This window comes from Lepidochelys olivacea, assembly GCF_965140295.1.
Source record: "Lepidochelys olivacea isolate rLepOli2 genome assembly, chromosome: 8".
In the NCBI taxonomy this organism is placed as follows: domain Eukaryota; kingdom Metazoa; phylum Chordata; order Testudines; family Cheloniidae; genus Lepidochelys; species Lepidochelys olivacea.
This window is the reverse complement of record NC_140418.1, coordinates 12,739,567-12,765,194: the sequence shown is the minus strand read 5'-3', so window position 1 is coordinate 12,765,194 and position 25,628 is coordinate 12,739,567. Positions and strand designations below refer to the sequence as shown.

At 41.3% G+C, this 25,628-nt stretch overlaps 1 protein-coding gene across 1 annotated transcript; it reads right to left on the bottom strand.

The window, feature by feature from the left end:
- Positions 1-980: 980 nt before the first annotated feature.
- On the bottom strand, positions 981-25,121 carry PPP2CA (protein phosphatase 2 catalytic subunit alpha). The gene is made up of 7 exons (XM_084636768.1): positions 24,789-25,121; positions 7,023-7,232; positions 4,760-4,933; positions 4,444-4,533; positions 3,803-3,964; positions 3,138-3,256; positions 981-1,718 (listed from the first exon to the last, which is right to left on the bottom strand). The coding sequence occupies exons 1-7, from the start codon at positions 24,888-24,890 to the stop codon at positions 1,646-1,648; spliced, it is 930 nt and encodes a 309-aa protein (XP_084492894.1). The 5' UTR covers positions 24,891-25,121; the 3' UTR covers positions 981-1,645.
- Between the last annotated feature and the right edge of the window lie 507 nt (positions 25,122-25,628).

The window sequence follows — 25,628 nt, the reverse complement described above, 5'->3', positions numbered from 1 at the left end:
AACACACGGTAATTCCTACCACCTTAAATGTGGTGTGCAGCTCATTTCTTACATTACTTACTCTGCCAAAGCAAGTGACAACTCAGCTTCAAAATTAATCTAAGTTTTGTTTATGGGAATTGTCAGTTTCTCTGGTGCTAAGTAACACAACTGTCCAATTGCTTCTATTTGTCAAACTTGTAGGAAGGTAACTTAATAGCGATATTTACATTTTTAAATAGGCAAGCACTTCTTCCTTTGGAATCTTTTGAACAGGTTTTTTAAATGGTTAATGATGCCATGTAGCTCACCAATTTTCAATTAAACCACCCCATTATGAAGACCAATTCTAACATGTTCATGGAATCTTGAAACACACATTACATTCTCCTTGGTTTTCCAAGTAATTAAAATCAGGACAGATTATGCAGAGAAACTAGAGAAAGGCCTTAGAGAAAGATCTGGATGATTATGCAAAGGGAGAAAAGCAAAAAACTATTTTAGTTCAGATTCTGTGCTTAGATCTATTTATGCAGCACCCATTGACTTTACGTGAGAGCTGCTTTTGTGTATTTGCAGATAGAATGTCACCAAGTTACCTGCTCTGTTCACATGCTTCTGCACAGGCTGCCTTGCACCTCCTTGAAACAGAAAATCCAACATGCCTATTTACGTAACAAGGAAGGACTGGTGAGACAGCAGGGAATGTTGTCAGTTAAGATCAGGTAGCAAGTTCACTCCATAGACCAGTGTTTACAAACATGGGACAGGAAGGAGAGCAAAAGCAATTCAGAGTACAAGCTACTTGTAAAAATCCCTATTAAACTGCAAAGCAAAAAAAACCCCCAAAAAACTGATATTGAACTAAAGCATGGCTCAATAACCCCTCTCTATTTATGGATTAAAGAGCACTGCAGAACATGCTTCTACCCTGATGCTACTTAAAACACATCATGCTAATCAACCTTTTACGAAAACCAGCACAGAGTTGACCTGAGATACTTAGTTCACAAGTTTATTATGAAAAAACACTGCAATGTTCTCCTGCAGTAACATCATTTTACAGAAAAAAACAGTTCTGTTCAAAATAACTCACTATGCTTGGACAATTACAAGGGACAATGAAGGAGAGGCAGAATGGGGAAGGAAAAAATGAGTGAGACAAAAATCAATACAATTAAATTAAACAGTATTCCCTGAAAAAACAAATCAGAACAGATTCAGAACACAAATAAGAGGCGGGCTTGGTACTTATTTTAAAAATGTTCATTAAGCTTCAATGATTGTTTGCTGCTATCCTTATCTACAGTCATGCTGAATAAAGCTATAGCTAAATGGAAAGTTAAATGTATTCACGAGGTGTTAATGTCTACATCTTAATATTTGCAGTCTCTCAAAGAAAGCAAAAGTAACTACAAATAGTGCTATGCCAGAAACGGGTTTCTTGACCGACAATGTTGCTTCAGCATGCAATGAACTGGTTCATTCTAAAGTGGTCACGGTTGTTGACAAGAGGCTTTGTATTTTATTATGGCACATCTTTTGGTCCATGTGAAAACGAGTTTGAATGTTAAATATTTTCTGACACTTTGGAGTTACTGTTGCTCTTCCCATTTCCTTTAGGTCAACATATGGTTCATGGCAATACTGTACAAGTGTAAAATCTTTACAGGAAGTAGTCTGGGGTGCGACGAGTAACATGTGGTTCACCTCTGCGTGGTGCTGGATCAAACTGCAAGCTGAAAGAAAACACGTTTTTATTCAAATTGCTACAGATTTTGTTGACTTGAATTCATAATTACCATATGTATACCAGATTAGCTGTCTTCCCCATAAGAATTCTGGGACTGGTGGTGTGTGTGTTTCTTAAAGAATTGCTTATTCAAGCTATGAAGGTCTTCTGAAGTGTTTTTACATTATATTCAAGTACCCTTTTCTTCAATATTAAACCCAAAGTTGGAGCCCATAGCTTAAATGGGTTTTTTCTACAGTCAATATGAACTGAGGACTGGTGAAAAAAATCCAAGGCTGCCACTAAAATGTATTCTCTACAATACCCACAAACCAGGGTGCATTTAGGAAGTCTACAAGGTACCAACATCATTGCTGCAGTATGCCACACTTCCAGGTTCTCACTTGTCTTTCATATTCCAAGCATTCAGTGCTTTTCAACATTTTTTCATTTTGGGGACCCCTAATAAATTTTGAACAGAGGTTGGAAATTCAACCTATGGTTCACGGATCCCTACCATGGAAGTCTTAGACTGACTGAACAGAATTGAACTATAAATGTTGTGTATGCTCAGCACGGCATTTGATGCAACATGAGGAAGGGCGCTAACCTGTGGGCTTCTCTGGTAACACCACCCACTTCTGGATTTTGACCTGTAAGTGGGGGTATTCACATACTTTTGATTGAGCAGAAAACTGGAATGCCTCTTCTTGGATCTGAAGCTTTACTGTCAGAGTCACCTTTTGCAGACCCCTGATATATAGTCCACAGACCCCGGGTTGAAAACCACTGTTATAACTAAATGCTTTCAATGTATAACCCCACCCTACAGAAATCAAACGTATGAAGAACTCTAATAACCTCTGATGTGGGGCAAACATTGGAAGAAATATACTTTCTGAATTTAGAACTATCAGAGAAGAGATCTGAGCTGAGCTTCAACGACAGCTTTATAAGAAAAAGGGCTAATATTCTAAAAACCAACCAAACAAAAAAAATAGTTTAAAATAGTAAATATCAAGTCACGTTTTTTATATAGAGAGAGAGGCTGCAATATGAAGTGTTTAATTCAGTCATGTCTGAAATGTAACTTCCGGAATCAGTGTTTAACAATCCTTCTCCTTCCACATTCAAATTATCTAGTCTTAATATTCAACATTCATATAAGTGCTTTCTATTTGTACAGCTCTGTAGAGCTACTGAAGTTTAATTTTATCTTTAAAGAGTTTCAGAATTGCAGTTAAGAATTAACTCTACTTGATGCCTGGACAGCCACCATTCACTATGCCCTTTTTAGATTTGGCATTTGATATTAGTCTTAACAGTTACCATACTCCTCTCCCCCACAGCAATATAAAGGGATCTATTTTTACAACTGTTTTCTTAACTACATTGCTTAATGAGAATCTGATATTTAAATACTTACAAGGAGTATTTTAGGGTATCATCAAGTTCCATGATTGCAGCCTGGTTGCCACAACGGTAACAATAGTTTGGAGCACTGAAAATTGTTACTACATTCCGATCATGGCACCAGTTGTACCCCTAAAGAGGGAAAATACAAAAATCAAATAAGTCTTTATTAAGGTGTCCTTCAAACATCCATTGTTTTTTCTCTCTGTATGCAGCTGTAAGAACTAGACAGTCTCAGTGGTTCACAGATTATGGCTCATTGAACCCTTCTAGGTAGAACATCTAAGGACATTAAAATCTAAGCAGTGAGGAATCAGAAGAAGTAGTTAATCAATACAGATTCAGCAACAGACATAGGTAATTGATTTTATTGTGTGACATTTACTCATGTCAACTGCAAAAATCTTAATTTTGTAAAACTGCAATGAATTCTCAAAAGCAAGGCAGAAGATTAGTAGTTGCAATGCATTTGACTTTAGATACATTAACTATTACACAGAAGTTTAATGCTCTTCCAATTTCAGGATGAAGCTTCTGGGTGTCTTTACTTTCTCCTATCGGAGGAGGACGGCGTATTGCCATAGAAGCCCATTCTGAAACAGAAGCACTAGGATAATGGCATCTAAGTATCAACTGCTCAAATTGTGGGTATTTAAAACAAAACTGCACAATACTTACCTCCATTACCAGCTGATGCGCTCTTGAAACCAACGTAAGGCCATTGGCATGATTAAAAGTTTCTGAAATATCTTGCCCAAATGTATAACCGGCACCACGAGGAGAAATGCCCCAACCACCACGATCATCTGGATCTGACCACAGCAAATCACACATCGGACCCTGTAACACATTTTTAAAGTCATGAGTTTTCAGCCATATGACCTATGGGGGATATCTATCTATCTGTGTGTATATCTATCAGACTCAAGTGTTCACTTAAATGTACTAACCGCATAGTTGACACTTGGGAAACCCTGGCAACTGATTACAGTAAGTGAAGAATCTTTGTGAGGAATGGAATTGCTCTAAGAAGAGACTGGAGACCTCAGATTAAAAGGGCTTGCTATGACAGCATGGTAGTATGATCTCCTTCTCCAATTTATTCTCTAAACCACGGGCAAGAATAATGTATGCGTACCACTACCTTCCTTCAGACAGTCTGCAGGGACACAGACATCGTCACACTATGAATAACATGCGTCTGTCATGAACTTCATTCTTGAACTGTTTATATAAGTACACAAGGATATAAAGAAAGTATGCTGAAATGGAAAGACTTGTGTCCAAACAGCACATTTTGATAATAGATCTATCAATACCTCGTGGGGCACTTCTTGCAGGCGATCAAGTGCTCTGATGTGATCCAGTGTATCTATGGATGGTGAGAGGCCACCATGTAGGCAAAAGATCTGGAAGAGTTGTACATCTGTTAGAATCATCCAATTGATTTGCGAGTATTTTATATTAATAAACATGCTAGTAAAATATAATAGGCAGCAAGACTGCAACAGAGAAATGAGCAGTAAGGAAAGAGCTCTGAGATTTAATCTCGACTCTACACCTCTTGAAAGCAACTCTTAAAAGAAACAAAAAACCCAGCTTTTTTTAAAAACTGTCTGACTAATTTCAACATACCTGACCATCCACCAAGGCAGTTAGAGGAAGATAGTCAAAAAGGTCTGTGAAGTACTTCCAAACATTTGCATTTCCATATTTCCTTAAACATTCATCGTAGAAACCATATACTTGTGTTATCTGCCTGCTTTCATGGTTCCCCCGAAGAATTGTGATGCGTTCACGGTAACGGACCTACAACACAAAGCATTTATTATGACTATCAAGTATCACTCCCTCCCTTAAAAAAAAAAAAGTCAGTCTTCCCAGAAGGAAAAGTCAGAACCAAGGGAGAACAGGGCTAGATTATATTTTTCATGAAATGCCCAACAGAAGAGAGTTATCTAGACCAGTTCTATTTCTTCAGACGTAATCTGCAGAAAGCTAAGAGTAAAAACATTTAAGCAGAAGATGTATTAATAAAAGACCTTGAGCTGCCAAAGACCTACTATGGGCCCAAACTGAGCTGAGATAAGATCTGTGGCCACTACCATTCATGGATTTCACATAAGCTTTTATCTGCTCTCAGTTGCTTTCTCCTAGTAGCTTTCAGTTTAGTATACTATTTTCAGAAGATTTATAACCAATTAGTTTAACCCTGACTCATTAAACTTTAAAAGTTTCAGAGTAGTAGCCGTGTTAGTCTGTATTCGCAAAAAGAAAAAGGAGTACTTGTGGCACCTTAGAGACTAACCAATTTATCTGAGCATAACCTTTTGTGAGCTACAGCTCACTTCATCGGATGCATTCAGTGGAAAATACAGTGGGGAGATTTATATACATAGAGAACATGAAACAATGGGTGTTACCATACACACTGTAACCAGAGTGATCACTTAAGGTGAGCTATCACCAGCAGGAGAGCGCGGGGGGGGGGGGGGGGGGGAGAAGAGATGGGGACAACACCTTTTGTAGTTATAATCAAGGTGGGCCATTTCCAGCAGTTGACAAGAACGTCTGAGGAGGGGGGGGAGGCAGGGGAAAATAAACATGGGGAAATAGTTTTACTTTGTGTAATGACCCATCCACTCTCAGTCTCTATTCAAGCCTTAAGTTAATTGTATCCAGTTTGCAAATTAATTCCAATTCAGCAGTCTCTCGCTGGAGTCTGGTTTTGAAGTTTTTTTTGTTGAAGAATTGCAACTTTTAGGTCTGTAATCGAGTGACCAGAGAGACTGAAGTGTTCTCCGACTGGTTTTTGAATGTTATAATTCTTGACGTCCGATTTGTGCCCATTTATTCTTTTACGTAGAGAGACTGTCCAGTTTGGCTAATGTACATGGCAGAGAGGTATTGCTGGCACATGATGGCATATACCACATTGGTAGATGTGCAGGTGAATGAGCCTCTGATAGTGAGCTGATGTGATTAGGCCCTATGATGGTATCCCCTGAATACATATGTGGACACAGTTTGCAATGGGCTTTGTTGCAAGGATAGGTTCCTGGGTTAGTAGTTCTGTTGTGTGGTGTGTGATTGCTGGTGAGTATTTGCTTCAAGTTGGGGGGGCTGTCTGTAAGCAAGGGCTGGCCTGTCTCCCAAGATCTGTGAGAGTGACACCCCCCCCCCCCCCGGCCCGGCTTTCCTGCTGGTAATAGCTCATCTTAAGTGATCACTCTCAATACAGTGCGTATGGCAACACCCATTGTTTCATGTTCTCTATGTATATAAATCTCCCCACTGTATTTTCCACTGAATGCATCCGATGAAGTGAGCTGAAACTCACGAAAGTTTAGCTCAGATAAATTTGTTAGTCTCTAAGGTGCCACAAGTACTCCTTTTCTTTTTATTAAACTTAAAAGGGAGAGCCTAAAGATACTTTAGTCAGGCCTGAAACACCAAGTTTTCTCCTCTACCTGTAGATAGTCTCTCCAACCCTCTTAATTCATCCCCAGTCGTTGCCCAGCAGTGCAAGACCCACACACTTGAGAAAACTGACAATTATAAAACCAACCCTTTCAAACATGAAGTGCAAGTTACTCTAGTTAATTAATACAGCACTGGTTTTCAAGAAAATATTCTTAGAAATCACAACTTTTGCTGAGGAAGAATAGTCTAGTCTGAGCAAAGAACTGGGATTCAGGAGTTCCAGCTCTGCTGGTGACAAACTGTGGTTTTAAGAAAGTCATTTAGTCAGTGTCAGTTTCTACATCTATAAAACAGAGGTAACATCTATCAAGAGTGTTAGATGTAGAGAGCACAAAAAGTATACATTATAAAAACAGTTTTAGTAAGTTAAATATAGTCATAAATACAGAATAAACTTGAGGGGGGGAAATGTTACCTTAAGAGCTACAAGCAGTGTGACTGTTTCAACTGAGTAATATCCTCTGTCAACATAGTCCCCCATAAACAAGTAATTTGTGTCCGGTGATTTGCCTCCAATTCTGAAGAGTTCCATGAGGTCGTGAAATTGCCCGTGGACATCTCCACAGACTGTGACCGGACATCGCACTTCTTGTACATTGGATTCTTTTGTCAAAATTTCTTTAGCCTGGAATAGAATAGTTAAGAAATTGTCTACAAACAGCCATGATATTAAAGCTCTGCTCTACCATTCCCAGATCATTTACTGTATGCTCCCTTCAAGTACTTTTGCGAGGCCTTTTCAAGGCTGATCTGTCTTACCCCAAATATTTTGTTAAGTGCATATTCTTGCTTTACTATTTTTAAAGTAGTTTTAAAATAACTCAACTCAAAGTATGTCATTCTGCTTAATACTGTGTTGTTGTGGGGGGTGGGAGGGGGGGTTTGAAAGCAGACATTAAGCCTGTTCCAGCAGTTTATGCCTGAAAACTAATTGGTCCTACTATACCATAGCACCTTTTACAAGTATAGCAGCATTATCACTGCTATTACTGGTCTAGTATCAAGGAGTCTGGATTCTGCCTAACATGCAGTGTAATTTCAAGATTCTGAGACGGTATTCTTCCCTTGTTGCTTTCAAATTGTTCAGTATTGATTCGCACTGGTAAGTAGCTCATGTATTCTGCCCCCGTGAAGACAATGTCACTAGTGTAACAGTTCTCAAGCTCTGGGTCGTGACCCCAAAAGTGGGTCGTGACCCCATTTTAATGGGGTTGCCAGGCTGGCTTAGACATGCTGGAGCTCAGGCCGAAAGCTGAAGCCTGCGCTTCAGCCCTGGGTGGCGGGTCTCAAGTTATAGGTCACCTCCCTGGGGTGGAAGCCCTTGGGCTTCTCCTTTGGACCCCTCACCGGGGCAGTGATGCTCAGGCTTTGTCCCTCCTCCCGTGGTCATATAGTAATTTTTGTTGTCAGAAGTGGGTCACGGTACAATGAAGTTTGAGAACCCCTGCACTAGTGAATTAATCGATTCCTGTTTATTATCGACTTGAACCTTCTTGGAATGCTTTGGCAATTTTTAAAAAAAGCAGTTTTATTTTAGTACTACCCTAGAAGTGAGAAGGTTGGTGGCTTTCTAAAGAAATAAAACGTGGGTCAAGTTAAAAGCATATCATATTAACACTATTTCTCACAACAAGGCTACCATACTATGGCCACTGAAAATCTAAGTTGTGTCTAATTTGGAAAAATCTTTATGGATATCAAGGAATTTAGAATAAATTCACTGAACACAAAACTATTCACTCTAATATTTAAGTCAAAATGGTTCCGCTATACACAAGATTTTATTCATCCCACAGATCTTCCAATGCATTTAGAATTAATCTACTTCCACACCCTCCTGTACTCCTATGTTGAAGACATAAAAATCAAATATTTGAAAAAAGTCAATTGGTTCAACCTTTACAATTTGCAACCATTTTCCTGTCAGACATCTTTCTAAACAAATCCAGATACTGGGTAAAACACACCACCTTTTTCTACAGAGATCATGAGCCATGAAAAAGCTCTCTAACATTTCTGATGTCATTATCGGGTTTCAGAGATATATCAACATAAATGGGTAACACATCATTGTTTCAGACTGCCTGCAGATTCAAGAACAATTTTTTTTTGCATTTAGAAAGATTTCTAACTAGAAATATACTCTAACGTGTTCTGCAAAATGTAATACTTTAGTTTTTAGAAGTAGTTTATGGAAACACACCAAATTTGTGATAACGGATTGATTTAATCAATCCCAATATTACTTACAACTAGGGGAAACTGGAATCAAAGACTTATTTCTGGCTTAATTTCCAATTTAAGTCACGAGCTCAAAAGAAGATTCTGAAAAGTGATTCCCTGTCATGTAACATCATTGGCTTCATCCCACTCAATCACTACGTATACCACCACAATGATCAAAGGAGAAGTTTTCAATTGACTACTGTGAAATATTAAGACTGACATCATGCAAGTAAGTGTGCCACTGGAGACCTTTACATGGTGCAGAGCAATGTCCACAGACAGCCTAGAACAACAGCTCAGAGAAACACAAACTATTTATCTCAATGGGTTAGTGCAGATACACTAAAATATTCATACTGTAATTGTCAGTTACTTTATTACTCATCATTTAGCAGAAACATTAAGCTTAATCAATCATTGTTGGATGCTGTGGGAGACTGGGGCAGCTACTTGGTGTTAATGGTTGCTGGGCTTAGCAGATAAATTCATAACCCTCTCTAACTTTAAAGTAATCTCTACCCTTTTTGTCCCCCCCCCCAAAAGAAATGCATCCCTTTGCCAATACCAAAAACTAAAGCCACCCCCAAACTTTTCTGAGCATCATAGAAAACAATATCCTACTCTCTTGACACAGTATTCTTTTAAATTTTGTGCAGTGTGTAAATATGTTAAACAATTTTCAGATCCCCCCTCCAAAACCTCCACATTCAATTACTCAGTGGCAATAAAGACAGATGAAGGTAGATCTAGGTTCTCCGCTTTATACTTTAGATCTAATGTACTGCACAGGACAAAGATTCTTGGCTACAGACCTAAAATTTAAAAAAATATGACCCAGAATTCTATTTTTCCTTCCTGGTTGTGAGGGGAAAACCCAACTCTTTCCACAGTGGAGACTATTTAAATAGAAATGCATTACTCTGATCTCTTAGGGGAAAGGATGTCAAGCAATACCCCACAGTGAAATAAAGGAATGATTCCTTCTCCATCAAAAATAATAAAATAAAATTTAAAAAAGCAGCATTACTGTATGGAAACTAGGAGGAACAGAATGTTATGTCAGTATCATAGGTATTAGGTCTGCCATTTGTATGCCCTACATAAAGGCTTCATACAAGACGACATCAGTTCATATGAAAAGTAGTAAAATATAGCACAGAAAATCTTAAAGCATTCAATTCCTTGCATTAGTTTAATGAGATCTTGCTGCCAGCTGTCATAGTTTGTCCTCATTTTGGGCACAGGATATATGCCAAAAAATTTTTTTTACTTCCCAAGCCAAGGGGATATGTGCAATATAAACAAGATACTTCTCTACAAAAGACCTCCCTGATATTTCAGTTTAACTTCTGTAGCTCCAATATACTTATTTAATATGATGCATCACTACAACTAATCAGAAATGTAGAGCTACAATGACCAATCTGTATCTTGCTTTACAGTTCTGAAACAATAAATAGGCTTACAAGAATAGCCTAACTAGCGGTGACATATCTGTACACCAGCTCTGTTTCAACTCTGTTCACGGATTACTTAAAATATAAATATAATGATATTAGTTTATACTTCAAGTTGTCCGTGAACAGTCTGTTTCAACTCTAATAGCTCACCTACACTTTAGGGTCAGTTTGAAGTCCTAAACAGAAAATCTGACAATCTAGACCCATGTGCCAGTTTACTTTATTTTGTCAAGCACAAAGAAGTCTTCTGAAAGCATGGTAGGTAGAACTAATTTGTGTCCATTTAAAGAGCATTAGATTTAAAGTTTAGGGAACTAGAGACATTTTCTCAAGTCAACAACCTTCATTTAATGTACTGTTTATATTCAGAAACATTGATATGAAATATGCTTCTGTATATCCAAGTTTCCACATTGTTACCATAGCTGCTAGACTGGATAATATCCAGGAACATTGAGATAACATTTCAGGTTAGTCACCATCCAGCTGATTACCTATAAAACAGAGTTTTAAACAAAGCAATGCCAGAGAGGATTAAACTTTAACTAAATATTAAAGGAAGATCTAACTCACCAGATCTCATCTAAACCTGGAAAGTAGTTAAAGGCAAAAAGGTGATAGGTATCCCGGAATACACAAAGCTCACCTGAGGGACAGAATTCTTTGTCCTTAGAAAATAACACATCCATATCATGAAATTAATCCAGTTTGCAGACATTCAAACGGACATAAAAGAAACCTGGGTCAGCTGGTGGCATCTACTCATGCTGTGTCCAAGACTGAAGTCACACAAGGCTGGCGGTGGCTACTTACTGGTATGGGAACTTTAGGACAGAATATTGGCTTAAGTTACTTTAACTCAGAGCACAGATTTTAGTCAATGTTTCAAAAATGCTAGTTGCCAAATATTGTTTTCATATTTAATTCAGTTCTTTAATATGAAATGTTTAATATGACAAAAAAATTTTCATTCAGAAGTGGCTCATTTGTCTTTTCCAAAAGTAACTGATTATGCATAATCATGCACAACAAACAGGATCAAACTCAAGGAAGTTGTCACAATTGTTAATTTGAGTATTGAGAATGTTATTAGTTCAAACACTCCCTATGGTGTCTCTCTACTAACTGGATTTCTTCATTAAAAAGAGAGCATATTTCCATCAAGCCTTGCTAACCTCACTCTCAAAAACATTACCTTCACCATTATGTTAAACATCTCTTTTCCTGACTAGAGTTTAAAGTTAACATTGTAAGAACAAAAATGTGTTAAGGTGCACAAATTTGCCACTAAATGTCCTTAGGAATAATTTCAGCTGTAATAGAATGTGTAAGCAGTTTTACGCAAAAATAGCACAAGTGCTACAAAGAAGATCCTGCTAAGAACTTTTCATCCAAGGTTAACATCACTTTACATCAAAGTTGCACATACCTCTTTGTTGTCCCTATCTTTGAGATAAAAATCACTTTCAAATATTAAACTCACCCTTAGTCAGCTTTTCCAAGACCCATATTTGTTTAATCTTAAGAGCACATACCCATACTTTAACAATAGCTATGTTTTCCAGTCTTAAAGCCACAACACAGAGGTACAGATTTCAAGAATATGAAAAGAATTAAAGATTTCAAGATGAACACAGATTTTATGAAAAACCTATGCTGAAGCAATAGTCTTGGACAGAAGTACACTGCTACAGAAAAATTTGTATTTCCACTTTAAAGAGAAGAGGCAGAGGGAGAAGTCACCAAAACATGATGTAATGTAGGCTGTTAATGGAGAATTCCACCCGTTTTACTCAGCAGGGCAATCCAAAAGCTCAAGACATAAGCAGCACTTATCAAATACACTTCAGATTAGTCATACTGTGACTAAAGTTCATTTACAATTGGCATTTGAGTTGTCTGCTTACCCAGCCAGTTTTCTCAAAAGCAATTTGACAATGACAGAGTAAGCCCTCAGACTACAAATGGAAGAGACTCAAAATTGGTTTAGTCAAAAATAGGAATTTGGTTTGCAACATGCTGTAGTACAAGTATGATCAGAGGAAAATTTAACATGGTATTTTTTAACACACTATTGGATTATTGCTCACCCTACTCTATGCAGTTTGTAATGAGCTCTCAGTACCTAGGAAGAAGACAAAAATATGAAGTACTATTCTTTAGATTTGCTTTTGAATACAGATCACTTTTCTGCAAAAACAATCATTTTAAATACACAGTGCAAATATTTTGTTGGAGGTCATTTTTTTAAGGCACAGAGCAAATTATGGGTCTACTGACCTTCAGTAACTATTACCAATAGTCAATTTGGTTTTAAGATGGGTCAACTGCACCTGCCACCGCTATTAAAAAGCAGCTAGATAGTTTCACTTAGCAAGAGTCATAGGCTGTGGCCCACATTCTTTGGTGCACAGAATTTCTACTTGATGCAACAGACATGGGTGTGGAAGGATCATGTGTATGTATACATACTGGCATGCATTTCTTACAGCTTCCTGATTCTCAGGGTAGATTTTCAGCAGATATAGCCCTGCCAAAGTCCAAAACACCCAGGAGCTCCTCTAAAAATACATCAGCTGGGCGTAGCTGGGGCACACTGCATTCCAGCTTTGCCCCATTTACCACCTCTCTATGCTGGGGCCACATGAATTTGACATAGGTGTATATCAGCCTTGCTCCAGCAGAGCTTCTCTTTTCTGGCCATCTGAGAATTTCCCTAGATTCACCTGTTTTTCAGCCTTTTTACACTGCCAGAGTGCTCCAGTCAGGCACAATCATTTTTCAATCATTCCTGGATTTCCTTCTGCAGGTCCTTTCATGGTTTTCCAGTCAGAAGTTCCTAGCCAATGCATTTGATCAGTTATAATATCATTTAGTAAGCGTAGCACTTTACAACAGCTCAAACGTTGCAGACAAAATAGGATCCCTGCTCTGAGAAACTTGAAGACTAAATGCCCAATACAAATATGAAACAGAATAATGCAGGAACTACTTTGAATTTTGTAGATGCAGAAAACCCAAAAAACCCCATACAGCACAGTGTACGCCACGAAGAAACAACAGGTAACAGAAACATCAACTAGGAGCTTGGATCTTAAGTTTTATTTAAAATGATCTGCATACATCATCTTATTCTGAAGAAATCACAGCCTCTTAGATCCCTAACAGACATGATTTCAAGTCAACATGCATACCCAATCTTTGCACAGAAGTCAGAGCTATTCATGCAAGCACAAACCCCAAGTTGCATACATTGAGTAGTAATAAGATATTTCCTCTGTAGGCCTGTTCCATGTGTAGCAGTTTAGCATATTTGTTTTTTTTTCTCCTTTAGGAGACCAAATCTTTGAGCTGCTTTTGCTCCCCTGGATGCCCCCAGCATGTTAAACTGGCATGTCTTGCAAGATGGAGACTGGTTTCAGCAGTAACAGCTCTTCTATAATGTGCTGTTTTCAGTCACCAGGAAAGAGGATGCTCTGACCAGGCTGAAGACACCACCCATTCCTCCAACTTCCTCCCCTAGATTGGCTACACAGGATATGACTAAAGCCAAAATGATCAGCTGAATGGAATAAAGACTGGCCTTGGCTCACAGCTTCAGGTCCTGGTACTAGACCACAATTCCAAGCAAGGCCATTCACTGATGGACATTATTTCTTTTCTTTGTGTGCAAAGATTCCTTATTTGTACGTTTCAGCACAGGGGGTGGGAGAGGAGAAAGGAAAAGTAAGTTTTGATCAGGGGGATTTTAAAAGCTGTGAGGATCTTTTGACTACATAATAAATACCTGAGTCCGTTGAAAAAATTGCACTTCTATGAACATTCTTAGAATGCAGATGTTGGCCTCTTCTGCCATTTAGCCTAACAAGCCAATTGTGACCTATGTTGAACCTTAGAAACTGCTGATGAGAAAGTTGTGGGTATGTGCAGGAGTCAGATCAAGAGATAAGGCTCTCCCCAGGGGGTTTTTGCCTTTTAGTTCATATTTTAGCTTTTAAGTTGGAAGTAGACGCCCATCCAGAGGGAGGAATAGCAATTTGGCCAGGCTACTACTTGGAACTGAAAATACTCTGTTCTGGCCTCTCCTTGATATTGTGAGCTTCCTGAACTTCCAGATGTTCTCAGTTCCAGCTATGGTGAATATTTAGGGCTTAATGAAACAATGCAAGCCTGGCCCTTCAATACACATGCTATCGATACTGTTGGATCATATTAAAGAAGTTCTGTATTAAAATCACAAATGAGTTTGATTCCCCAGAGTTTAAATTCCAGGGTATTACTAATTAAGAGGTCTCTTGGTTTTTGGTACTGTTTCTCTCCCTCTATGTGTGAAACTTGCAAGCTGCTAATTGTGTTAGTACATTCTAAGACAGAGTCTGTTCTCAAAGCAATTCACAGAGAGAGAGACTCAAAGCAATACTCGAACAACAGAAACAACAGCCAGAGACTCCCCGCCCTTTTGTTTTATTAACAATTGTTATTAAAATAGAGATAGAGGATGTATGTGGATGGATACTTGGTGTGGATAATAACTGAATGATCAGGGAGGTGCCAGCCTAAGAATCCAGTGTCCATCGGCTGAAGAAGGCGTCAAGTGGAAATAACCAGACGAGACCCCCCCCCCCCCCCGAGGGCAGACTGGAATCCACCCAACAGCCTCAAGGATGGGAGAACCAAAGAACAAGATAACATCTTGGAGCCATCAGGAATGTGCTATCTGCTGATTGATCCAGCAACAGCATGATGAAGCAATTCCCATAGACTGACATAAGAAATTCCTATAAAAATAGACTCTAAAAAGTGAGAACTTTGGGGTCTGATTCTGCAAACCAACTTCCAGGAGCATCAGATGAGCATCTGACAAGGCCCTGCTCCCTCCTCATGTCCAGGCCACCTGGCCAGTGGCTTGGCATGAGCAACTCTAAGGCTGGTAACTATGATAACAACCTTGCAGAACCTGTGTGTGTGGGTGTGTATGTGTGTGTGTGTGTATGAATGAATGTGTGAATAAATATGAGATTGAATGGAATGTTATAGCTATAACTAACTGCTTACTATGATTCTTTCTGTATTCACAATAAATGTGGTATTTTGCCTTTCCCTTTAATAAGATCCTGCTGGTTTTTATTTTATTGGTACAACAATACACAGTACAGCCATACAGTGTACTTGCTGCCCTTTCTTTTAATGATTGCCAGGGACATGGAGAAAGGTGCCAAAGAGGATCAAAACAGTTACATGCAACCTATGGTTTTATTGTTAGGGTGAAAACAAAAACAAAAGCTGTAAAAAGGATATGGATAGTAGGTTAACTTTAAATATGAGTAAACTGAACCACTACTGGAGTTCAAAAGCTTTACCCAGAGGCTGACCATTCCAATTGAAGGCACGGTAACAAAATATAGAGCTGCCTGAAGTGAGTAGCAATCCTCAATCTTGAAGGATACAAACACTTCCCTGCCCACAGATTGCTACTTGCTTGAGTAACAGAGGGCACGACTGAACCAACCTGACTGCACTGATAGAAGCAAGGTTAACAAACAACTCATTCATAAGAATGTTAACTAGAAAATAAAATCAAGCGAATATACTCTACAATATAGGTAGGCAATTTATTTTTCACTCCTCATGCTTTGGAAGACTTTCCCCCCTCTGAAGGAAAAAAGCTTCTACAGTGCTTTCAAGCTCAATTCTGCCAAAGCACTCTCCACCCTTTATTTTTAACTCCAAGCAATAGATTTAATCCAGGTTGCAAATAGTTTTAATGTATTTCTGTCTCCTCCCCTTCTGGAAATCACAGAAACATCATCATCCTGCTAAAATATTCATTTTAGTTACTAGACTAAATTAAAGACTTTGGGTGGGGGTGGGAAGAAACACATTCCCTTAACATCAACAGCTGACCTGTCCAGAAATGTCAATAGAACAGGCTCCTCTGAAGCAACTGTCACTATGTTTTCCACCATGCAAAGGTCATGCTGCTTTTCCCCATCCTTGAACTCAAGTTTATGAAATCTTAACACAAGAGTCACAACAGAATGGATGGCTCAGGTAATTAAGTAAACAACCCCTTCATCCTTAGATGACTGGTTCAAAAACAGATTGGTAGTACATGAAGCCAACTATTCAGGTCTTGTCTACATGAAAGTGTTATATTGCTTCAACTTAAGTCGACTTTTAAACATTTAGTTAAATCACTGCAAACCTCTGCATGGATGCTTTTTTCAGTTTAAGATGGCTTATTTTTATTTATCTTAAACCAATTCCTAATTCACCTTAAGTAAATCAGAATAAGCATTTCCACACAATTTTACTAGTTAAAAGTCAAACCTTTAGTTCAACCAGTGCAACTGTCATATGTAGATGAGCCCTAAGGTTAGTTCTCAGCAGAACACTGATTTGGTAATATGGCCACTGGAATCAGCAGTTCAGTCCTGCCTGTTAAATGCTTGAAGCACAATAACTCACACCCAAGATCAGGGTTGAAGTACATGGCAAGGACATTGTGGGTAAGCCAACACTGCTGCTGGCTGTCACATACCTGTTCTGTGGATATAGGATTTCAGCATTATATTAGCAACCACTATTTTTCATAAGAACTAAGATTACTTTAAAGAGTGAAAAGATAGTTTTCGTAAAAAAGTGTTTAATCATAGGAATACAGAGCTGGAAGGGATCTCGAAAAATCATCAAATCCAGCCCTGGACTGAGGCAGGACCAAGTAAACCAAGACCACCTCTAACAGATGTTTGTCCAACCAGTTTGTAAAACTCCCAGAACTTAAATACCCTTACAGTTAGAAAGCTTTTCCTAGCATCTACCCTCAATCTTCCTTGCTGCAGATTAAGCAGATTTATGTCCTACTGCCTACCTTCAGCGGACATGGAGAACATGATCACCGTCCTCTTTATAACAGCCTATACAATATTTGAAGACTTATCAGGTACCCCCATAGGCTTTTTTTCTCAAGACTAAACATGCCCACTTTTTTTAAACCTGTCCTCACAGATCAGGTTTTCTAAACCTTTAATTTTGTGTGTGTGTGCACTCTCCTCTGGACTCTTGCCAATTTGTCCAGATCTTAAAGTGAGGCACCCAGAACTGGACACAGTACTCCATCTGAGGCCTCACCAGTGCCGAATAAAGCAGGGCATTTTTAGTTATCAAATGGTTTCCACAAAGCACCAACAGTTATTTAAAAGTGCAAGCTGTGACAGTATGCCCTCCACATCAATGACTCAGTCCTCAGCTGTACCAAGCTCAAGGGGGCAGAGGCAAGGATAGCGCTTAATCACCTTTTCCATTTCTCTTGAAATAGCTAAACAGACTCCCCCAAGCTTCCAAAGCTCAAGGTGTGCTCTTGTAGTGAGCCCCACAAGAAGGGAAAGAACGTAAAGCTGGCTTGCCACCTACACTAAGGAATCCCCGGCTGCCCCTTTAGCACAGTTTTTCAGCTGCCTGCAGTAAGTTCAAACAAAGCAAGCTCATTTTTACAGAGCTCTCAGACAATTTGATGAGCTACCCAGTTTTGCATAAAGTTAAGATACAAGATGTGTGGCCTGGCATTCCTGAATCAAATTAAATTAGCCTTCAGGATCCATAAGCAAGCTTTGTTGCTACGGATTGTGCTTTCAACCTACACCACCACCACTTCAATTAAAGCTGAGTGGACAGTCAAGTTCAGAGGTCTAACAATGGGCATAAATTACCTGCTTTCTAGGTTTGTTCTCAATTGTAAATAGTGTCAGAAACTAAACTAGAAGTACACATTAGGTTTCAAATTTAGATTGCTATGAAGAGTTGACTCAATGAAAAAGTTTGTAACAAGTAAATTATGCCATTAATTACAAAAGTATGTTCAATTGAGTTCATATGGCTTTATAAACCTGTTTACACTAGGAAAGTTATCTATTGCTGACAAGTGCTGAACATGGGTTAAGTAGAAGTGTTGCCAAGGACAGAGTGTTCCAAACTGTTTCCGAAACTATGGTAAGAGCAGGTTTGAACCAAAGTTTCTGAAAGAGTGCTGAATGCGGTTTGCTCTTGCCACACCTGCAGTTAATCCATGTTCAGTACTGGTTTAACTGTACCTATTCATTACTAGTTAATTTTGCTAGCAACAGAAATACAGAGGTAGAACAAAAGCAGTTACAACTACCCTTTAAGAAAAGATTTTCCTACATAATGGACTCCCCCCTTAAAAAAAAAAATCTAAAGAGTAGCCAAATTATAAACCGTAAGATCTCCAGGGCAGGGACCATACCTATTTTGTGCTAGTTGTCATATAAACAAGATACTGACTGGTGTTTCTAGAAACTATAGTATTATAATTCAGCCCTTAATGTATCTATAAGGTGGCATCCTACCTCCTGAAGCTACACAACACACCCCTGCAACATCTCTTTTCAGCATACTTTGTCTGCGACAGGCCAGGGGGCAACCAGACCATTGCCCCTTCTCCCAGTAACGCACTGTGGACACCAAGGAGTATGAAAATCAGCTCATGTTCCAGAACTTAATTTATGCCTTGCTTTCCCCTTCATTGCATACTCACGTAAGAGCTGGTCTAAACCTGATCATGGGGGATTTATACTGCCCTCAATACATAAACACATTAAGGAATTTTCACCCAACGCAATGTTATCAAAATTAACATTAGCAGCATAGCCATCCAAAAAGCAACAACCTATGGTTTAAGTGATGTGTCCAAATTTTTAATATATTGTTAAGAATTCAAGCCTATGGAATACTTATGCAAAGCAACATCTGTAAAATGTGTCAGTTATACACTAAGAAACCACTCATCTCAGAATAAATATCAACTGTTGAAAAAATCTGATCACCATTCATTACTGAAGTTGTATTTTTAATTTAAACTTTTTTTTTGAAGCTGGTACTACTCAAGGAGTTATTTCTTTCACACATCCAGTGGACATTTTGCCAAGTTATAGCATAGTCACCATTAGCCATATGACCAGGCACAATACTATGAAGTGGTATATTAATGGAGCAACTAGATCAGAGTCATCATATTGCAGCATGGAATAATGCAAACAGACATGTATTCTTAACCAGGAGAGCTGAAGAAGGAAAGAACAGAACTCTTAGGCTTATTTCTATTTCACTAGCTCCAATTTACAATGCATACAACTTCTTGGATGGCAGAGTTCAAAGTCTGAAGATCCTTATCAGATATAAGCTATGGACAAAATATACAAGAATCCATTCTAAACTGATTTTTCTAACCACAGCACTAAAAGAAGTCTGTAAAACATACTATACAGTCAATACTACCATTCCCCTTTAAAAGGGACATAATTAAATTATTATTTAATTCAGCTCCCACTTTCAAGCATCCCATTTTGTTAATAAACCCTCCCTTAATCCCATTCAATTTTCAATTATTCCCTCCCTCTCCAGCCTTCTATTCATGTCTTGGAACCACCAGGAAGCTTCATTTCCACTCCAATCTCTCACTGAAACTACCTTTAGAGTCAGTAGGGCCTGGTCTATACTAAAAAGTTGGGTAGACCCAGCTAAGTCACTCAGACATAGGGAAAATCCACACCCCTGAGCAACACAGTTAAGCCAATCAAACCCCAGCCATGTAGACAGCGTTAGGTCGACGGAAGAATTCTACCTGACTTATGTAGGCCCTGTTGATGCACTCTAAAAGATTCGTAGTGCATGTTAACACAGTATTCTTTCCAACAGGACTACATCAACATGTACTGAGTACCTTTTTGAGCATGTCATCTTTCCTACCAGCAGTATAAGAGGTATTTCATCACCATTATACATAAGCACTGTGGGAAAGATCCATAAAGGAAGAAATAATGTATCTAACTGCCACTCTGGCCACCTAAGTCCAAAATTTAGATCCTCAAAACACCCATTCAGCAGCTCCGCCTAATACCATAGGTCCATACGTTTATTTTCGTGAAGTCCCAGCAGCACCTAAAAACCTACCAGCAAACAGGGAAATATTGCTTCAGTCCTGACTCCAGAGGACTCTCTCATGCCTAAAGCCCCAGCAGGACCTTAAAGGAGGTGTTCTCCCACCACTACCTTCCCTGAGGGGCCCAATCCAGTAGGCATTATTAGAATTAGCCTTAAAGCACATCTACTGGATCAGGCCCCATACAGAACCCCACAGAAAGATAATGGTGCTCACCCCATATAACCTTTAAAAAAGTGGTTATAGCACTCTGCAAGGATGCGGGAGACCTGAGTTCAATTCCTTCCTCTGATTTGCACCCATATCTCCCACCCAACAGGAGAATGGCCTACCCACTGAACTATAGTCACTTTCTCCGGCCCAATTAATATTTAATTTATCTATAGTGGAACAGCTTCAATGGAAGATACTGAAATACCAACCCCAGAATACCACTTAGCCCAGTGGCTAGGGCATTCTGCTGAGAGGCAGGAGACAGGTTCAAATCTCTGGTACAAATCAGATGGGAAGGAGATCTGAACCTATTGTCCACCACATCGTGAGGGCGCTAACCACCAGGCTAAAGGTTATAAGGGGGCACTACCATCTCCTCCTCAGTTTGTTTTTTTGAGGGAGGAGGCAAGAAATGGCTAAGGGCAAGGGTGAGCAAACTTTTTGGCCCAAGGGCCACATCTGGGTATAGAAATTGTATGGTGGGCCATGAATGCTCACAAAATTGGGGTTGGGGTGTGGGAGAGGTCTCTGGCTGGGGGTGCAGGCTCCGGAGTGTGGCCAGAAATGAGGAGTTCAGGGTGCGGGAGGGGGCTCCAGGCTGAGTGGGGGAGTGTGGGCTCCAGGTGGGGGTGCAGGCTCTGGTGTGGAGCTAGGGGGTTTGGGGTGTAGTAGGGTGGGACCGAGGGGTTCAGAGGGTAGGAGGGGGATCAGGGCTGAAGCAGGGGGTTGGGGCCCAGGCTGGGGGTACAGGTTCTGGGGTCAGGCTAGCGATGAGGGGTTTGGGGTGTAGAAGGGTGCTCCAGGGTGGGACCAGGACTGGGACTGGGACTCAGGGGTGAAGGCTCTGGGTGGCGCCTACCTCAAGTGGCTCCCAGAAAAAGCAGCATGCCCCCCCACTCCTATGCAGCCAGGTGGCTCTGCTACACACTGCCCCTTCAGCAGGTGCCACCCCTGCAGCTCCCACTGGCTGCAGTTTCCGGCCAATGGGAGCTGCTGGGGCAGCGTGCAGTCCCCTGGCTGCCCCAATGCATAGGAGCAGGAGGGGGGAAAGGCCGCTGCTTCTGGGAGCCACGCAGAGCAGCCCCCCATCCCTGCTCCCTGGCTGGAGCGCCAGAGCAGGGAAAGCCCCAGACCCCACTCCCCAGTGGGAGATCAAGGGCCAGATTAAAATGGCTGTAGGGCCGTAGTTTGCCCACCCCTGGCTTAGGGTGTTTAACTCTAGGAGAGAGTTCATGGCTGTGAGCCCCAAAAATGAGTTTGGCAAATAACTCCCTTTGAGGAGTGGGACTCATGCCGGGGGAGGTATGGCATTTCTATGCTCAACTTGCCGGCTTCTATGGATTCCATTCTTAAGCACCTAGCTCTCCCCATGCATCATACAGGGAAGCTTGGGCATTTAACTCAGGGATGTGGATTCCATTTGGCAGCAAGATGGATAAACTCAGGTACTGTCATGGTGTTTAATTTAACTAGTCTTGTGTATTTGTAAAACATTATGCATTATTTTAACAAGTATTAAAGCATAGGTACAGGCATCAACTCACTTACCAGGATACCACTTTATACATCACTTGGAAGATTAATTTAAGAAAAAGATTAGTATATTGTGTTCAAGCATCATATGACTAAAATTAATTTTTGCACATATGTCTTATTACCTATTTGAAACATTATAATTCAGAGAATTAAATATGTGCCATTATTTGAACAAAATTAAAGCGTTGGAATACTTCACAGTTGTAAAGTTTGGACTCAGTACATTAATAGACAAGTGCACATTAAAGTTCTTTTCAGTGACTATCAAGATCACAAAGAATCCTCTGGAAAGAAGCAGATTCAAACAACACACTGTAGTTCTTCAGTATTAGTGATAAAGTAAGAGTATTTACAGTAGGTGATCAGTGATGTCTCTCACACTCCGCAAATATTTCCCCCACACTAGAATTACATGCACATCCTTATGCTAAGCCATAAAAACTTTTTGATTGTAAGTCAACATAACTTGATCAGTATTCAAAATTAGAACGCCATTTGTGAAAGGCAGGTCGGTATTAAAGCAGAGGGTACTGTGACCTACACAAAAAGTGTTTCTAAAACCCAGGAATGAGAATGCCTCATCATTAATTGCTCCAAGTGATCTTACCATTGTGCAGGTTTCCATTTACTTAAGAGTTACCTACAGTAACTCCTCACTTAACATTGTTTCGAAGTTACGTCACTGCTCCATTAGGGAACATGCTCGTTTAAAGTTGTGTGTAAAGGGAGCATTGCACAAGTTCCTCTTCTCTGCCACCTCCTCCTCCCTCCCAGCACTACCCCTGCCGCCAAACAGCTGTTTGGCAGCGCTTAGGACTTTCTGAGAGGAAGGAGCACCACTGCTCCTCAGGAAGCACTGGGAGGGAGGGGGAAGAGCGGGGACACGGTGTGCTCCGGGGAGGACATAGAGTGGGGGTGGGAAGAAGTGGGCCTGGAGCATCCCCCAGCAAAGTCGGTGCCTGTTCTTCTGGGGAGAAGCTGCCGCTGCCCAAAGATGCTTCCTAGCATCCTTGCCTGCCTCACCGTCTGCAGTGGACTGTGCCTGTGTGGAGTAAGCTAGGGGCACCTCCCAACCACAGTACAGTTCAGTATATAATGCCTTGTCTGCCCCCCAAAAATTTCCTTGGAACCTAACCCCCCACATTTACATTCAATCTTATGGGAAAATTGGATTAGTTTAACATCATTTCACTTAAAGTTGCATTTTTCAGGAACATAACTACAACGTTAAGTGAGGAGTTACTGTATTTGCACACATGTAAGATTTTGGTGACAACACGTCAGAAAGCCACTGCACTGAAATAGACTGGTTTAAGAAAAACCAAAATAATTTGCACTAGCATAAATTTTTCACCTTCTGGCATTAATGCACACTTTGAAGGGGAAATAAAAAGCAAGAAATTGTACATCCTCTAACAACTTTACAAAAATGTCATGAAAATGTACCTGTCCAACCACTAGGTTTTTTTTGTTTTGTTTTGTTTTTTTTTAAAGTAGAGTATTAAATGATTATTCTCTAGGTAAATTTTGCAGGGCTTTTCTAAACTTATGAAAACCATGAGCATAGGAACAACCTGCAAAATAGATTATAACATCCAATCCTCAACACCCATAACAACTCCAGTTACAAAACAAGAAGTAAATTTGTTACTTCTTAAATTTAAGTTTACTTTAGACAAAATTTAGAAACTCCTACAACCAGAAACCAATACCTCAAATTAATCTAATTCCCAGCTACATTTTAAAGGCCATTCCAAACACATAATGAAGTTAAAAATAAAAATGAATGCAATGAAGGAGTCAGAAAATCCCAAATTCAAATTACTTTTGGGGGATGGGAACAGTTACATTACCACCTTAAAATAAAATTTCCACTTCCATTATAATTCCTGCTATTTTGACAGACTGTTACAAGAAAAACAAACATGTATTAACTGCCCCAAGGGGACTGGCATCTTGTTCCCAGGTGCTCCAACATGGCAACAATTACAGAATGGGTTGGAGATTAGCATCATAACCCAGAAGACACAAATTTGTGGCCACAACGCTCCCATCTTCTGGACATACAATTGAGCAATTCCAAAGATATTTCAAACACGTTTTTAAAATGGAAAGCGGGGCTGGGGCACTGGGGAGAAGAGGGCTAGCGTTTGGACGACGTGCAAAGGTGGCTTTTCGGATTTTTTGCCTTCGTACGTCTAGCACGGAGCCAATGAGAGGTAGGCGATGACACCGAGAGCGAAATACCCTGAGCGCCGAGGATGGCTGATGTACACAGGAGTCGCTTCGCCCGGAGGATCACGGCGAGAGGCGCCATTTTAGGCGGCAGCGAAGAGCAGCCGAAGGAGTCAGTCTCCGAGCGGAGCGACAGGAGGCGCAGAGCTGCCCGGGAGGAGGATACCCCGCGCCCGCCCGCCCGCCCCGGAGCTCCTGGACCCGCTATCCCCGCGGGGTGAGACAGCTTCAGGCAGCCGCAGCGGCGCTAGAAAACATCGGCCCCGCCGGAGGAGATTCATCCACGGAGCCCCCCCCCCCCCCCGGCCAACACCGCTTCCCCGACTCTGCCGTGCTCCACAGGGACTCCCGTAGCTGCCCCTCGGAGAGGCCAACCCCCCCCTCCCCTCCCACAAGCTGTTCCCCAGCCCCCTCCTTCCCCTCACCCGGTCAGAGGCGCTCCATTTGCTCGCCCCCTCCGCTTCGCGCCCCCAGCCCAGACTCCCTCTCCCAGGTCTCGCCTCACCGCAGAGGTTCGCTCTTCCCTGCCTCCCCGGCCCCCACCTCCACTCACCTTCTCGCAGAGGCTCTTCACCTGCCCCTCGGACAGCTGCTTGCACTCGTTGAGCTGCTCCACCCACTGGTCCAGCTCCTTGGTGAAGACCTTCTCCTCCATACCGACCGCTCGCTCTCCTCACCGGCTCCTGCCGCTGGGCTCTGCCACGCCACCCCCTACGATCCGCTCCAGGCAGCGGCCGCGGCCTCACAGGACACAGGGGAGGCGCGGCGGCGGGAGGCGCTAGCAGCTTCCACAGCTCGAGTCCGGCTCCCGGCAGCGCTTCCAGCGTTCACTCGTTCTCCGCTCCCCTCCGTGTAATGGCCGCCGCGCCCTGACGTCACCCCCTCTGCTTTCATTTCGGAGGGGGAGGGGTAACGCAGCGCATGCACAGAAGTGGACGGGAAGGCAGCGCATGCGTGATACCTACAGTGAGGGGGCGGGGCCGGCCGAAAAGAGACAGCGCATGCGTAATGATCGTAGCACAGGGACGAAGCCCGAAATATCAGCGCACGCTTACTTCAACGCCGAAGCGATGTCAGGATTAGCGCATGCGCAATGCTCACAGCGAGGTGCGGACGAATGGAAGGACGCATGTGCACCGCTGGAGCAAAAGGAAGAGGAGAGCAGAGGGACGCATGCGCAGCACCCATAACGAAGCGACGGGTGAAGGTGCCTGAACTGAGCGACTGGAGACGATCAGAGCATGCGCAGTACAGCTGGAGGTGCTGTAGTCGGGCTCCCACGCGGAGTCCGGGATCCAGACTAGAGCGGTGTTAGGCGTCCCTCGCGAGAGGGTGCCGCCCCTGACTCCAGGCAACCGGCCCAACTCCGCCCTCCCCCAGCAGGGTACTCCCT